At 50.4% G+C, this 17333-nt stretch overlaps 1 protein-coding gene across 1 annotated transcript; it reads right to left on the bottom strand.

Annotated features, from left to right (window-relative positions):
- Positions 1-932: 932 nt before the first annotated feature.
- Positions 933-16542, bottom strand: LOC146302136 (bifunctional heparan sulfate N-deacetylase/N-sulfotransferase 1-like). Its single transcript, XM_084705485.1, has 16 exons — positions 16407-16542; positions 9115-10061; positions 7495-7767; positions 7168-7377; positions 6959-7046; positions 6707-6861; positions 6334-6519; positions 5825-5953; positions 5550-5732; positions 5280-5376; positions 4847-4970; positions 4505-4679; positions 3918-4088; positions 3346-3455; positions 3130-3232; positions 933-2818 (listed from the first exon to the last, which is right to left on the bottom strand). Exons 2-16 carry the CDS (start codon positions 9658-9660, stop codon positions 2699-2701), a joined length of 2670 nt encoding a protein of 889 aa, XP_084561611.1. The 5' UTR covers positions 9661-10061; positions 16407-16542; the 3' UTR covers positions 933-2698.
- Positions 16543-17333: the final 791 nt, after the last annotated feature.

Raw genomic sequence — 17333 nt, 5'->3', positions numbered from 1 at the left:
TATTAAAAGAGTACCAATAAACTGTGATAATGTGACGAAATGGCTTTAGTTGAGCTGACGTCATATACAAGATTAATATAGTCTACCCTGTGCAGTGGAAATTAGCATGATTTGGTGTTGTTAATCATAATTTATGTTCGTGTATGAAGGACAGAACTTAATTTAATCAGTAAATAAAATGACTTTATCCCTGATACAATTGTACATGATGCTTAAACATTCAAATAGCCTACCATGTACCATCTATGCACTGTATTTACGAGCACTGTAGAAACCCTGTCCTTAGAGACAACATATTCTTGCAAAGTCAAATTCTCATTGGACGGTTTTAAGGCCATTGTTTCCCTGCATAAGCAAGAGAACCACATCCTTTAAATGGGAACAGAATGTTGGGTGTTTTTCATACAAGGAAGTGATTCCAAAAAGTGCTTGAGCAAAAAAAAATGATTCTACCTGAGTAAGATTATGTAAAACAGTATTTTATGGTTAAGGCTTTTAGTTACTTCTGGGCCATTTGGGAATGTGATCATATTGGTCTCAGTTGAGCTTTCTATAACAAATAATGGTGAAATAAATAAAAGTTAAAAATAAAATGTGTGTGAATTAACAGGACTGTAGATGAGCTTGGCACCTGATAGACGACCCAACGAAAATGTGAGACGACCCAACCCACGGAATGTACAGATCAAAACCAGCTTCCGTTTATAGGACTCCCTTTAAAACCAGACAGACCAGTTGACTGGGCACAGACTGAGCCAAGACTAGGACTAGCTTAGTCAACAGACTCGGACTATCTTAGTCAACAGACTTGGACTATCTTAGTCAACGCTCAGCCATCTGACTTCCCCCTCATATTAGACACTGACAGAAGACGTGTTGAGGAGGAGCAGGAAGAGGAGAGTTTAAAAAAAAAGAAATGCAAAACAACAGTGAAAAATACAATTGTGTTTATTCGCAAATTAAAAAGCACAGATAATATTAGTAACACAGTAAAAATTATTGACAACAATTACAAGTCATTATCTTACAGACTCCTGGATATTAGTACCGTCTTAGCTGTTAATTAACCCTTTTAATTATGAATCCTTTAAATGAACCAAGTTCCTCCGTGCATCAGCTGGCAGTGGGAGACTGGGAGGAGCCATCTTGTGAACACAAATGAAGTAGATGGTTCAGCAGATGACACTCCATGTTTTTCAAATGACTGAACTACAGTATTTATAGTATAGTTTATCGGTACCCTGAAAATACTCCAGCACAGTATTTCGAGTATAGTTCATCCTCAAAATACTCCAGTGCAGTATGTTTTGTACAGAACACCTTTAAAACACTTCAGAACAGGTTGTAGTATAGTACACCTGTGTTGATGGATCTGAATCTGTGTTAGGGTTCCCTCAACTCAGCCACATATTGGAGCATATTTTGCAGCCTATATCTAGCTTAATGCACATTAGATACAGGGTTGGAACATAAACATTACGTTGACATTATGTCTGGACGTTTGTACAAAAATATTGCAGTAAGAGCAGCTTTGTTATGTAGTGGTAGAGGTCACCGCATCACAGATGAGTGGGTGAGGTACTACTTTTACATTCACAATCACCATTTTCTAGATGAACCACTGTGAATATTGTGCTTTTAGCTTGTGGCTATGACAGCCTTTAAGCTGAACCTCAGGTACTAAACCTGACCTGGTCAGAACCAAGTACCTAAACTGGTCAGAACCAAGTACCTAACCGGGTCAGAACCAAGTACCTAACCTGGCCAGAAGCAAGTACCTAACCTGGTCACAAAGTCATAGTAACAATCAGAGCAGTAAGACCAGAATGTATGTGACATGAGAGAAGGAAGTGAAACTGAACTTATGTGTTTAGTCTCGTAGTTACATTCTACAATAACACACTCTGACAGCACCATAGAAAAGTTGAAACCAGTGTAAAAAAAAAAAAAAAAAAAAAAGAAGCAAAATTGAAATGTGAACACTTATCTACTGGCATACCTTTCCTGGCACTTGTATTAACTAGTGGACAAGGCTACAGCATGTAGCCAGTGTTAGCAAGACATTCCACTTAGTTTTCATATAGAAACATCAAGGCATTTTCAAACCAATGTCATTCTGTCAGTCAAGTGCTTTATCTACATCACTTCACTGGGGAGACCGGCCATGCTAATGCTCTGAACAGAGTGTTAGACAGTTAGTTGAAAGGACTGACACTAGAGCCAAGTCTCCCTCTTCATCCACAAACTGTAAGGTTAATCAATTCCCAGCCATCTGTTCTTTTGCCTTTACCACCCCTGATTTCTGGTCTGACTTGGTACAGTCCTGTGCGGGGTCCATATGTCCGGACTAGACCATGGGAAGGCATGGGAATCTCAAGAGAAAACTTGGAAGAGAGTGGAGCACATGTCAGGATGCGAGCCAGTAGAGACTCACTGATCCAAGCAACAGTCCCTGTACCCCCATTACTCTGCTGCCCTCAGCCTTGTTCTGAAGACTGTGAGCACGGCCTCATGGGTCCACGTCTCCATAGTAACGGGTGGTTAGAGTACCTTTCCTTTCTATGTCAGTAGGACTCCATTCAGGAGATCAGCTGTGAATATCCCCCCCGTCTTCCTTCTCCTTGATCACCCCCAGGGGTTTAGCAGTGGTACAGTCCGCTGAGCTGTGACAGCCAACCCCCCGCCCCGCCCCTGCTCGCTAGCTGGTACGCACCAGCTCCTGTCGGAGCCAGCCGGGCAGGGACTGCCCCATCCTGTACAGCAGCTTGGACAGCTCCATGTTGTGGTCCCTGTAGTAATCCTTGAGGAATGCCTGGGACTGGAGGAGGAGGGGGAGGGAAAGGGGGGGGGGGGGGGTTCAGAAAGAATTATTAAAGGATTTGAATTCCCAACGAACGTACATTTTCATCTGAAAAGTGAGTCAGGTGGCTGAGCGGTTATGGAATCGGGCTAGTAATCTGAAGGTCGCCAGTTCGATTCCCGGCTGTGCCAAATAACTTTGTGTCCTTGGGCAAGCCACTTCACCCTACGTCCCTCGGGGAGAATGTTCCTGTACTTACTGTAAGTCACTCTGGATTAGAGAATCTGCTAATTTACTAAATGTAAATGTAATAGTCCCAGTGATGGTACCTCAGAGTCCATGTCAGAGTACAGGCGCCCCTTGCTCCTCCCCAGACACTTGGTCTTGCCCCCCTCCAGCAGCTGGCACCAGAAGCCCTTCTTGGGGTCAAACCTGTGGACAGGAAGTAAGGACAGTTACTTCCTGTAACAACGCCCTGTCCTGGACAAACACCGGTGTGAGGAGGAAGAGACTTGGAGGAAACGCATGGATTACAGGAGACCTACGCCAGGATCTTGTGGTAGTTAAGGGTGTTCTCCAGAGCTAGAAACTTCTGGATCTTGTCCATGACTGAGGCCGGCTCAGTCTTCAGCATTTGACCATCCAGAACCAGAAACTGGAGAGAGACAGAGATAGGGGGGGTTTATGATAGACACAGAGACCCCTCTGATCCATGACATAATTAGAGTCCATGACAGACATAAAGAGAGGGAGAGAGCGTACATGACAGACATAGAGGGAGATAGAGAGTACATGACAGACATAGAGAGAGGGTGATAGAGAGTCCATGACAGACATAAAGAGAGGGAGAGAGCGTACATCACAGACATAGAGGGAGATAGAGAGTACATGACAGACATAGAGAGAGGGAGAGAGAGAGTCCATGACAGACATAGAGAGAGAGGGAGAGAGAGAGTCCATGACAGACATAGACAGAGAGGGAGAGAGAGAGTCCATGACAGACATAGAGAGAGGGAGATAGAGAGTCCATGACAGAAGTAGAGAGAGGGAAATAGAGAGTCCATGACAGAAGTAGAGGCTACTTGACAGATCCAGAGCTGGACACACAGTTGGGTACCTGGCTGGAGTGGTAGTGAGACAGCCAGCGCTCCAGGTGTGTGGCGTACCAACCCGGGACCAGACAGCGCCTCTGGAGGATACGCAGTTTCACAGGGGCATTGTGGGTAGCTGTGATGACCTCATGGAAGGCGTACTTCAGCGCCACCGGGTCGTTGTGAGCCCTCTGGTGCTATAGACAGAGAAAAGAACGAGAGGAGGAAAAGAGTGAGATGTGAGGAGAGAGAGAGAGAGAGAGAGAGAGAGAGTGAGATGTGAGGAGAGAGAGAGAGAGAGAGAGAGAGAGAGTGAGATGTGAGGAGAGAGAGAGAGAGAGAGAGAGAGAGAGAGAGAGAGAGTGAAATGTGAGGAGAGAGAGAGAGAGAGAGAGAGAGTGAGATGTGAGGAGAGAGAGAGAGAGAGAGAGAGAGAGAGAGAGAGAGAGAGAGAGAGAGAGAGAGAGAGTAGAGTAAGAAATGAGGAAAGAGAGAGAAGAGGGGCAGAGAGAAAGAGGAACAGAGAAAGGAGGGGGTGAGAGAAAATAAGGAATGATGTGGAGCTAGAATCAGGATGTGTGACTGCTGTGCACATGGCAGTGTGGTGGCATACCTGGTACCAGGAGTAAGCACGGTCGGCAGGGTTGATGAGGATGGTGATGATCTTGGCTTTGGGCAGGAGGGCACCTGCCCGCTCTGCTGCCACCTCAGAGTCAAAGTAGTTAGCGCTCTTCTCAAAGTAGTAGTCTGAGCTGGCGTTGGACGGCAGAGGGAAGTACTCCATGTACCTGGAAGACACACACACACACTCATATTTATACACACACACACATAGATCAGATTGCCTGATTTGAGCTTCCCGTTTTATAAATATATAGTTGGTGTTCACGTGAGTGTGTGTAAACATAATGTATACATAGCACATGGCTGTCAGAAAGACGGCTCGTCTACACACCAGTCGATCCCTCGGTGGTAGTTGTGTCCGTTGAAGAATTGGATCTCCTCAAAGGTCTCCTTGCTGGGGTAGTTACTGGTGAGGTCTGGGTGCATGCCCAGGAACAGGTACAGGGCTGTGGTGCCTGGGGACACATGATGAGAACATCACAACGATGCTGCACATGATCACACTGACTCATTGGAGACTTCCTGCGCACAGGGGAAAGGAGACCATCTGTGACTGTTCTCGGTATTCACAGCCCTCCCCTCACCACCCTACCACACATCCCTGGAAAGCAGTAGTAATACCAGAACCTACTAGTACCACTACCTAGCAGTAACCACTGTACAAGAGGCAGTGCCCAGTAATAATCCTAGACAGTACCAATACCCCGAGCTAAGGCCCCGACTGGCAGGTAGTACCAGTTCAGGCCAGCAGGTGTCTCTCCTACCTGTCTTCTGGGGACCGATGACAAGCAGCTTGGGGAAGCGGTCACAAATCTTCTCTTTGGACCAGATGTCCTTGTGCCTTTTGTCCTCACAAGGATCCTGTAGGCATCAGAGACAATTTACGTACAATTCAACCGTGTCCTTTACCATGTACATCTACTGTGTAACAGCTACACCCGTCTGTAGAACACATCTCGCAACTGCTTTTTTCAACACGTATGATGACAGTTGACATTCCAGTGTGATGAACAGTGGTCAGTGTTGGTCCACACCTGCCAGAGGGGGTCTCTGTCCTGGGGGAAGAGGCTGAAGTACTTCTGAGCCAGCTGGATAGGGGCCAGGGTCTGCAGTCGCAGGTGTGTCCAGGTCTCGATGAAGGACACCAGCTTCTTAAAGGTGTACAGGCCCAGGCGGTCGTTACCATAGTTACTCAGGTGGGTCATGAAGATGCTGATCTGGTGGGGGATGGAATATTCATACGTTCACACTCTTGGTGTGTGTGTGTGTGTGTGTGCGTGTGCGTGTATTGTGTGTTTGAGTCACTTACAGGGTTGAGAAGGACAGTGAGGAACAGCTCTCCCCCGTTGATGAGTTTATCCAGCTCATTGGGACTTCCTGGGTACTCCTTATAGAAGATGGTGTGAGTGAAGAGTCCACATGTCTGCCTCGGTAAAACCTGCCACACACACACACACACACACAGTCAGCCCCACGGGTCTACTCTGGCAGAACGTCCGACACCCCAGGCATGAATCACGTATTTCACGTTTAATAATATTCATATTATGCATCTGGTTTAGCCAGAGCAAACCTTTTATTCACTGAGTCTATATGGAAATTCCTGGAAATGCGCACACAGCTAGATGTCTGGGGAACTGGATGCAGCCCACGTGAGTGAGCAGAAAAAGACCCGGACTCTTTCTGAAGGACAAGAGAGATCCCACGTAAACACTGACTGATATCCTGCGTGGGGAAAGAAAGAGAGGGAGGAAGGGAAAAAGGGAGGAGGAGAGGAAAGAGGCCGAAAGAGAGTGTGCGAGTGAGTGTGTGTCTTACGCTCATGTCCCTGTGTATGAAGCCTCGACGGTGGCGGGCAGGTTTGAGGTGGGGGTACTCCTCAGTGCTGGTCACCCTGATGCCCCACACCCTCCTCCAGGCCTCATACAGCTGCAAGTGCACCGGGTACACCCCCGAGTGGTGGGGGGCCACAGCGTAGCCCATGGTGGTGGGGATCCCGTGCTCCTGGAGGTAGAGACAGGAAGCCCATGAAACACCAGAATATTCTCATCGATTGGCATCGTCGCCAGCACAGATCATTACTACCCCCACACACACTGCTAGAAGAGAGCGACGTAGCTACACCGGTCCAACCCCCTCCCTCATCGCCTCCCCACTCTCTGCCCTCTCTCTCTCTCCCTCCCTCACCCACCACGGCAAACTTCTTGTTGAGCAGCATCTGCTCGGCCAGGACCGTCTGGTTGTGGAAGAGGTGGGGCTGCATGTGGCTCCACATGTGAGGGAACCACCAGAACTCCTTCCCATAGGAGAGGAGGAGGTCGTCCCCCAGGTCCTCCTCCTCTGTACCTGGAGGGGGAGGAGAGATACCGTGGACATGACTACCGGTGATGCAGGGGGATACACATGCAGGCGGGAAAGGCAGGCGGACAGCTCGCTCTCTCACCCGCATGGAAGAACTTCCCTGAGAAGCCCAGGTTGAAGGTGAAGTTGGGCACGTGGGTGCGCAGCTCTCTCTGGGTCTCCAACAGAGCCTGGGGCAGGAGACGAGAGGGTGAACAAGGTCTCTCAAAACACACACACAAACACCACACACACACAAACACACACAAACACACACACACACAAACACACAAACAAGCGCAGGCTTCCCACCTTGACGTCGTCCACCTTCATGCGCGTGCCCTCCTTGCCCACAAAGATGTCGTCTATGTCCACCAGCAGGTGGCGCTCCAGGGACAAGGAGAGCCTCTTTCCTGTCAGGAAGGCCAGCGCGTCCACAAACACCAGCTTGTGCAGCCAGAAGTTGAGGTTGTTTCCAAACAGAACCCTCTGGATGCCATCATGCAGACCCAAGTCCTGCACCTGCAGCCACACACATGAACCTGTTAGCCTCTTAGACCAAGCGTCCTTCGCTGGGGCTTGTTGCGCTCGGTAGCCCGAATCAAGCGCACCCCAAATATTAGCGTTCGTGTGTCTCACCACGGAGGGCAGCAGCGCGGCTCCTAGCCCCAGCGACGGCACGCTGTCGGCAGACTGGGTCTTGGCCAGCAGGACGGGCAGGTATGTGGAGTGGTTGGACTGGAACACGGTCCAGTCCTCCCCGGGAAGCGGCCCTGGGAGGGGCTGGCCGGAGCGAGTGATGAAGAGCAGGGGGGAGCGGGGGTTGATGCTGCAGTCCTTCAGGCCCAGGTGGGAGTGCAGGTAGAGGGGGAAGCCCTTGAGCTGGGCGCTCAGCAGGCTGTTCTCATTGGCCTGCAGGAGAGGGAAGAGAGGCGGCTGAGTGAGGGAGGTGGCCGATTCTCACGTCTCGATCCCCATGGCGACCACGGGAGCCGTCTGGAATCAGAGCTGAGTGTAGGTGGGTGTCTGGGAGGACAGGTTAGGAAGTTAACATTCACACACGGCACCACGAGCACACACACACACACACCACATTGATTAAAAGCCCTCACGTTGCCCAGCGAGGCATGAGGACACAATGGTGCCGAGCGCAGATACTGGATGTGAGCATCCCTGGTGTCAAAATTGTGTCATTGAGATGCATATCCATCCCTCCATCCCTCCATCTCTCCATGCCTCCATCTCTCCATCCCTCCATCCCTCCATCTCTCCATCTCTCCATCCCTCCAGCTCTCCATGCCTCCATCTCTCCATCCCTCCATCCCTCCATCTCTCCATCTCTCCATCTCTCCATCCCTCCAGCTCTCCATGCCTCCATCCCCCGCAAGCCTGTTTGTGAATCCCACTAGGTCTATCCAGCCCACACCTGTACCTCTCTCTCTCCCTCTCTCTCTCTCTCTCTCTCTCTCTCTCTCTCTCCCTCTCTCTCTCTCTCTCTCTCTCTCTCTCTCTCCCTCTCTCTCTCTCTCTCCCTCTCTCCCTCTCTCTCTATCTATCCCCCTGACACAGTTATGACAATCATGGGGGGCTGAGAGAGAGACAGATGAGAGAGAGGTGGAGGAGAGACTGAAAGATTAGAGAAACAGAGCAATGCAGTGACAAAGACACAGACGAGGTGAGAGAGGAAGGGGTGAGAGGGAGGAGGGGGGTGAGAGGGAGGAGGGGGGTGAGAGAGAGGAAGGGGTGAGAGGGAGGAGGGGGGTGAGAGAGAGGAAGGGGTGAGAGGGAGGAGGGGGGTGAGAGAGAGGAGGGGGGTGAGAGAGAGGAGGGGGGTGAGAGAGAGGAGGGGGGTGAGAGGGAGTAGGGGGGTGAGAGAGAGGAGGGGGGTGAGAGAGAGGAGGGGGGTGAGAGAGAGGAGGAGGGGGGTGAGAGAGGAGGAGGGGGGTGAGAGGGAGGAGGGGGGTGAGAGAGAGGAGGGGGGTGAGAGAGAGGAGGGGGGTGAGAGAGAGGAGGGGGGTGAGAGGGAGGAGGGGGGTGAGAGAGAGGAGGGGGGTGAGAGAGAGGAGGGGGTGAGAGAGAGGAGGGGGGTGAGAGAGAGTAGTATGGTGTGTTTGCCAGGTCTCTCTAACCGTGCGATTCTCAGTCTCTTCACTGCAGACAGTGAAGCAAGAAAGAAGTATAGGACATGAGGAAATATAGAGGCTGCGTCCTAATCTCAGAGAGGCTACCACAACCTGTGTGTGTGTGTGTGTGTCTTACCTTGAAGAACCCTATGATGCCGACTCCATACTCTACACAGTACTTGTCCAGGAGCTCTCGGTTCCAGGCGTCCAGGTTCACATACTTCAGGATGTTCTCATAGATGACCAGCGTGAACCTCCCTCGCTCTCCGTCCGTCAACGTGGGCATGTCCCCCTTACCGGGGGCGATCTCCGTCCGGTACCGGAACCTTCCGGATTCCAAGATGGCGACTATCTCCTGGCCCAGCTGGGAATACTGGCTCTCTACGAACACCAGAACCACGAGGTCAGTCCTGGGCCCGGCCGCCCCCGCTTCCCCTGGCCCCTCCACCCCCCCCTCCACCCCGTCTTGGAAGGGGAGGAGCCTGGACAGGGTGACGGGGGGTTCCAGAGACGGCCCCTCTGCCCCGCCTCCTCCTGAGGGCTCCAGCTCCCGCTTGACGCCGTATAGGAAGTAGGCGGACACGAAGACGCTGAAGAAACAGAAGAGGAAGAGGAGGAGGAGAGACGTCTGGAGGGGCAGGAAGCGGACCAGCCGGCGCAGACGAGACACGCATCCCAGCATGATCCCACCCCGCCTAGCGACACGCCCCGCCTAGCAACACGCCACCTCTACGGTGTCTGGGGGGCTGGAGTGATTGGTCGAGCCAGATGAGTGTGTTCAGAGTCTAGGTAACGCAGGCTGGTGCTGGCGGTGTCGGCTCTCCCTCATGACGCTCGCCTGCTTATGTCACCATGTCACAGGCCTGCGGGGCTCAGCCAATGGGACACTCTACTGCCTTTAGGGGCAGGAACACGGGGGCGGTTACACCTGGAGAAGACGGCTGATTGGCTTGGTCACTTGTCCGTCAGCAGAATTTGCCAACCACATTAGTGGGTGATGTCGTCCACTTCTGGCTGCGGGGTGATCTCAGGGGGGAGTGATGTCATACAGGTGATGTCATAGCCCTGTTCTGGTCAGCTGACCTAGACAAAGAGAAGGACACACATGAGAAATGAAAACAGCTGCCCCAGGTTTTTAGTTTTTTTAGTCCAGCCTTAACTAAGCACAGCTCAGTAGCCTGGGCCTCTCCTCTGCTGCCCCGGCCTCTCCTCTGCTGCCCCGGCCTCTCCTCTGCTGCCCCGGCCTCTCCTCTGCTGCCCCGGCCTCTCCTCTGCTGCCCCGGCCTCTCCTCTGCTGCCCCGGCCTCTCCTCTGCTGCCCCGGCCTCTCCTCTGCTGCCCCGGCCTCTCCTCTGCTGCCCCGGCCTCTCCTCTGCTGCCCCGGCCTCTATTCTGCTGCCCCGGCCTCTCCTCTGCTGCCCCGGCCTCTCCTCTGCTGCCCCGGCCTCTACTCTGTTCTGTTCTTGGGTTTATAATGTGAATGTTGTGAGTGTGTGTCCTGCGCTTTGATCTTTGCTGTTTTAATTTACACTCACTATGGAGACTGGTGAAGCCAAACACACATTTCCAGACATGGATAATAAAGTTTATCTATCCATCTGTCCTGGCCTTTGCTACTGCCTGCTGTGTAGGAGAGGAAAGGGAGAGAGAGAGAGAGCGGGAGAGAGTGGGAGCAAGAGCTAATTTAATTTGCAACACTGTCTCTAGCCACCCTATACCCTAACATAGTGCTCGAGGGCTAAAGAAATAGATTTGGAAACTTAAAAAGATGACTTAAATAAAAAATTAATTGAAAAATAGAGCGCTCAGAAGTGGGTGGTGGAGACAAAAGCTTGGGGGGGGGTAGAAAGAAATGAGAACAGTGCTTTGAGGGAAGGAGAGAAGGGCAGGAGGAGGGAGGGAAGGAGAGGAGGGAGGGAGAGAGAGGAGGGAGGGAGAGAGAGGAGGGCAGGAGGAGGGAGGGAAAGAGAGGAGGGAGGGAGAGAGAGGAGGGAGGGAGAGAGAGGAGGGCAGGAGGGAGGGAGGGAGGGAGGGAGGGAGGGAGGGAGGGAGGGAGGGAGGGAGGGAGGGAGGGAGGGAGGGAGGGAGGGAGGGAGGGAGGGAGAGAAGGGCAGGAGGAGGGAGGGAAGGAAAGGAGGGAGGGAGAGAGAGGAGGGCAGGAGGAGGGAGGGAGGGAGGGAGGGAGGGAGGGAGGGAGGGAGGGAGGGAGGGAGGGAGGGAGGGAGGGAGGGAGGGAGGGAGGGAGGGAGGGAGGGAGGGAGGGAGGGAGGGAGGGAGGGAGGGAGGGAGGGAGGGAGGGAGGGAGAGGAGGGAGGGAGGGAGGGAGGGAGGGAGAGGAGGGCAGGAGGTTTTCTATAGTCTGGATATCTACTTCATTATTGTGATACACAAGCCAAGACGCCCGGCCTTCAAACACAGAAGTAGAAAGAACAGCTACGGATGCCTTTACCACACCCAAACTCCCTACATCACCCTTCTGTTTCTCCTGTGTGTGTGTGTGTGTGTGTGTGTGTGTGTGTGTGTGTGTGTGTGTGTGTGTGCGGGTGTGTGTGTGTGGAGGGAGTGTGTGTGGAGGGAGAATGTGTGTGTGTGTGTGGAGGGAGGGAGGGAGGGAGGGAGGGAGGGAGGGAGGGAGGGAGGGAGGGAGGGAGGGAGGGAGGGAGGGAGGGAGGGAGGGAGGGAGGGAGGGAGGGAGGGAGGGAGGGAGGGAGGGAGGGAGGGTCCAAGTACAACCCAGGGTTGTAACACTGGGGAGTATCACCACCACCACAACACCACCACACACACATCCTCCCTCCACACACACCACAGGGTAGACACTGGAGATATGGCGATGAGTCATGTGATTGCTCTCATCTCTTTGCAATAGCAGTCAGTCAGCCAGCCAGTTAACTAACTAGACAGTCAGCATAACAGACATCCAGCCAACGCAAATAGTAACTTTTCTTCATCTTTGTCCTCCACATCTTAGCCACTAATCTCCTCAACAACGACGACCTGTCCACCAGACCGAAGACTTGTCCTGATCCCACCCATCATAAGACACACACACACACACACACAGCAGGATGGTCGCATGGCAGACAAACAGAGACAGACAGGAAGAAATATGTAGCGAGCAGACAGACAGGTGTAGCTGGTAGACACATAGGGCAGACAGACAGACAGACAAGACAAATACATAGGAAGACAGAGAGAGACAGATAGGAGGGCGGACAGACAGACAGACAGACAGACAGACAGACAGACAGACAGACAGACAGACAGACAGACAGACAGACAGACAGACAGACAGAACATTACATTACATTACATTACATTACATTACATACATAGGAAGACAGACACAGACAGACAGACAGACAGACAGGGAGACAGACCGGTATGGAGACAGACAGACTGCGCAGCAGGGAAGAGGTCAAATCCATTACAGCTCGCTTCACTTCAGCTGTTCAGAGGAGACGAGGAAGCAGCCCACACCATTTGTTGGGGCAATTTACTGAATTGAAATGAAGTTGACCCTAACCCTTGCAGTGTGTGTGTGCCTTTATGTGACATGGTGCGTGTGCGTGTGTTTCTGTGGTATTGTGTGTGTGAAAGAGAGTGTGTGTGTGTGAGAGTGTGAGACAGGCTGGGAGATTCACATGTAGTAGTGCTGTCATTGTTTTTCACGGGGGCCACATGCCATGGCTGTGTGGAGGAAGGCTGGGAGACCAGATGCCTCGTTCCAGCCCTCTGCTCTACTACATACTGTGTGTGTGTGTGTGTGTGTGTGAATGTGTGAATGTGAGAAAGGGGGGGGGGGGTGTATTGGAAAACAGATGCCACTGTTTGTGTAGTGTTTAGTTAAGTTAGAGCCTTGAATCAACCTTTCTCCGCACACACACTCAGCCATGAAGTGTAAGGTGATAAAGTGATGAAGGTGCTTGTTTCAGTGTGAGTGCTCAGGGCACCCAAGACGCCTCAGCTGCACTGAAAACACTCTCCTGCTTTGGACTACCCAGAAACACCCTCATATGGGATTAGATCTGGCCTGTGTGTTGGTGTGTCTGGGTGCACAGTGAGTGAAGTATCCGTTTGGCAGACAACTGAGTAAGCAGTGGGCCACCTGTCTCTCTGCCCTCTCGCCTGTCTCCCTGCCCTCTCGCCTGCTTCCCTGGAAACTCACCTGTCTCTCCATGAGATGAACCATGGGCCTGCATCTTCAATCGCTGCTTGTTCCCCTACACTCCCTTCCACAAGGCCTGTATCCCTCCCTCTCACTCTCCCACTCTCCCCTCTAGACAATCAGTGCTAGCTATAACTAAGACATGGCTCTCCACTTCCCAGCAGCCAAAAATCACGTGTCATCTGATGAAACTTTAGAACCCCCCATTATCCGCCTGGCGACAGGAGCTTGTGGAATGTATCAAATTCCCGCCCTGGGGAGCAAGCACCTTGGAAACTTACCTCTGTCACCTTCCCCCACTCCCTCCGACCCCTCCCTCCCTCTCCTTTCCCCTCACACCCATTTCCCGTCCTTCCAGTGGGGTCCGGGGCCGTATGATGGACCAATCTACTCTACCCTGGGATAAAGACATGGAGGTGTCAGGTTAGCCTTTCAATGCTACTGCTATCATATCTATGACTCCACCTCGCTCAAACCCACTCCACTGTCTGGGCTGAGGGCTATATAGCTACTACACCTTCCTTAACCACCCAGCTACTCTCCAAGGGAGCTATAAATCTGTGAGGTTAGTTTACAGCTTACAGTAGTTTACACAGCATACCCATTTCGGATGGGTATACAGACTCCAGGAAAAGAGTTAAGGTAGGGTTGGTAGGGTTAGAGACTAGAGTATGAATCTGTGTGGTTAGTCTATACACTGAACCAGAAAGCTGTGAGTTACTATACCCTTTAGTAGACAGCAATGAGACAATCTCCACAGTATGAGTCACTGGCCAGGGGAATTATGACAGTGGAAAATCATTTCCCTGGGCCAGGGATAGGAGAGACCATGGCTAATCGTTCAGTAATCTGATCTGCCTGCATACTGTAGCGTTCAGCCTGGCCACCTCAAACAGCCAGCCAGCCCCGCAGCTTCAGACAGTTTACCTAAACCAGCAAGAAAGGCAGTCTCACAGTCTCCAACCGCCAGCTCGTCTTCCCACCTCAAACAGCCAGCCAGTCAGCATGTCAACCTCAAACTGCATTTTAACCAGGCAGCCAGGCACACATCAGGACAAGCCGGTGCCAACACTCTGCGTGGGCCTTGTTTCTATTCAACTCTCCAGGGTTTCCCGGGATTATAGATACTATCTGGCCTGCCGCTAATACCGCCTTCTGCTGCGACCGCATTCCAAATGTGTTTACTGGGCTTCTCGCTTACAGCCCAACAGCACTGGCTCAGACTGAAATGCTACACTGAATACTACTTAAAATTAACTGATTTTGTGGACAATTGCTAGCGAAAAATACTGGCTTATTGGCTTTCTCATGTCCCAAAATAGCAAACAGCAAAATCTTAAATCTTTCTCATTGCAAAACTAAGCTACATGCATACTCTTGAATAGTAATCTCCAGAGAGTATTCCTCATATATAATTTGTTTTAGCTGAGACACGTTCCAGTTAAGTGCGCGAGAGAGAGAGAGAGAGAGAGAGAGAGAGAGAGAGAGAGAGAGAGAGAGAGAGAGAGAGAGAGAGAGAGAGAGAGAGAGAGAGAGAGAGAGAGAGAGAAGCGGAAACAGGAGACGAGGAGATGAGAGAGATGAGAAAAAGGAGAAAGCGGGGCCTGGTATTAGTCGAGGCTGATGTATTCGGTGAGAGAGCGCTTTAGGGAGTTGTACAGCAGTTCAGAGCAAAGTTATGCTGGCCACAGGGGGTCAAGGGCCTGGGAGGATTGGAGAGCAGCCTAGCTTCAGAGTCTGTCTGAAGTGAGTCACCCCCACACACTGAGCACTGCTTTAAGGGGCACTGACATGGACAAATACACTAGTTAGCGTGTTAGCGGGTCCTAAAGTTACCCAAGATAAAGACAGTGTGTAACATATCAGGCTGGTCTAGGTTACATTACAGAATAACAAACGGCACTATGTTCTTTCTCTTGAAAATGTAGGTTATTAGTATACAGTTGTAGTAACTTTTCCCGTTGTTGTAAGGTAATATGTTCCTGTCTATATGCCTATTACAAGCCAGTTTTTACAACATACAGCAACAAGATAAGACTGTCACTAGGTTACCACTGTTGTCAAAGGCGCATTCATCTCATCTTTAAATGTATAGTCACTGTAGACATCTGAATGTGAGCATTCAAGCAATGTATACGTTTAGTCTCACAGCAATCAGAACAAAACAGTCGGATTGAACATCAGAACAGCCAGACAGCAGTTGGCACGTCCTGACAGAACACAACAACAACAGCACATTCCAGAAAGTACTGTACACGACTGCTATTCCCACAGTTCTAATCTAATCTCCCAATAACATGTTTCTAATGCCCGCCGCGTTCCGAATGCACTGGCCCAAGTATGAGATAATTAAATTTTACAGGCCATATGAAAACCAAGTATTCAAAATGGGAAGCAAGAGCCATATAACCAATCTGAAGAGTACAAGCATGGGTTGATCTCTCTCTCTCTCTCTCTCTCTCATATACACACACACACACCTAGACCTGAGGCTGTAGGGCCTACATTTCAGGCAGGTTGGGACGGCTCAGTGTGTGCTGATGGCAGTCTAATGTTTATTCAGTGTCTGATTTGTTCTGGTGGAACCTACATTCAAACCAGTCAATCAGAGAGTATCCAAAAACACAGTCCACAGGCTACTGATGATAGTAGTTGAGATCTTGCACCAGTGTGGAGTGAATGTTTTTCTGATTAAATCCTGCTTAGAAACTCAGTGTAAATAACTGTCATTGAGGATGTAATTCTATATTATTAAGTCGACATCTGTGAGAATTTACTATTTGTCTCTTTAATGGGTTGTATGTTAATTTCGGTGTCCTGCAACATCTCAATGCTAGACAACCTAGAGTTTACCCGCGGTGGCCCTTTAATACGTACAATATTTAAACTAGGCATATGACCGGCTACTAAGTTACAATAACAACTTTCTTGTTCTCTTGCGTTAAGTTGTATCACGGGGTCTCACTGTAAAACCTGGAATTCCGACACCCAAGTCATTCTGAACCAAAACTTCACTATGGTTCATTATAGTAGCCTGGCGCAACCACAATCGGCGAACGAAAACCTGCACAGGCATTCAACTATTTCTCCGGGCTTGGTTTTCAATCCAGAGGACATTCAGGCCATAATTGTGACCGCATTCTTCGCTAGTACCAAGTCGAACAGTGAATGTTCCGAGGAACGATCGACTGGAGACCAGTGTCGTAGGCTTCTAATAACGAAGCAAAAATATAGCGCAGAAATATATATCGTGTTACTTACCTTCTGAAAATCAGGCTTAGCAAAACAGTTAGAGGCGGCTGGTTGACTGAGTGCCTAGATTCCGTGCACACCCGGCGCCCTTCTCCTCGTTTCTCCAGGGGCTCAGTTTTCAAACGGCATAGCGGAGTGGTCTGTCCGTGGTTGGTGGTAAGAATGTCCCCCTCTCGGCAGCTCTATTCAACGCTATCAGAGAATGGTCGATAGGTGGCGCCAAAACAATTCTTATTGACAGGCGGTGAATGTCAATAACGGGTTACAACTTTATTATAATTTGTGTGAGAATATCTATTCATTGACCTTGTAATGTATCAGAAGGTCGTGTAAATCACAAAATTAAAGACTTCTATCACACAGTCTAGGTGTTTAAGCGGGCGTGTACCCCCCCCCCCCACACACACACACACACACACAATAAACACAACAGTAAAGAGGGAAAAGAGAATGAATAAAAAGCTAATAAGACTGACCCATTTCACAGAACAGAATCCCAAACATAAATTATTTTGCTCTCCAACATTGTCGCCAAATCCAGTATTGTACCTGCCTACATGTGTTCTGAGTCTACAAAGGAGGATAGCAAGCAAAATATGCAACTTCTCCCCTCTCCTGCCCACAAGGAGAAAGGGATCGTTAACAGTCTGATCAGGTAACAATTAAACCTGTGTATTGATGTGCTAGTTAGGCCGTCAGGACTCTGGCCAGTCCCGTTCAAACTGTTGTGGGCTCTGTAATCCCTGTCTGTGGCCTTAACACTGCCAACTCAACAGCCTTAAATAAACACACGGGGTTTATGTCTCCATTAGTGCAGATCCCTAATCTGAGACATCCTTCACCTGCTAACCCACTACAGTGCTGACTGGAAAGCGCTTTAGCGACAGAGCAAATCCACATACAAATGGATGCAATGCTTTTTCTCTCTGTCACACA

Source organism: Hypomesus nipponensis, chromosome 1 (assembly GCF_054491055.1).
Source record: "Hypomesus nipponensis isolate SF chromosome 1, ASM5449105v1, whole genome shotgun sequence".
NCBI classification, from domain to species: Eukaryota; Metazoa; Chordata; class Actinopteri; order Osmeriformes; family Osmeridae; genus Hypomesus; species Hypomesus nipponensis.
The sequence above is the reverse complement of the archived record's forward strand: the minus strand, read 5'-3'. Positions and strand labels throughout refer to the sequence as shown.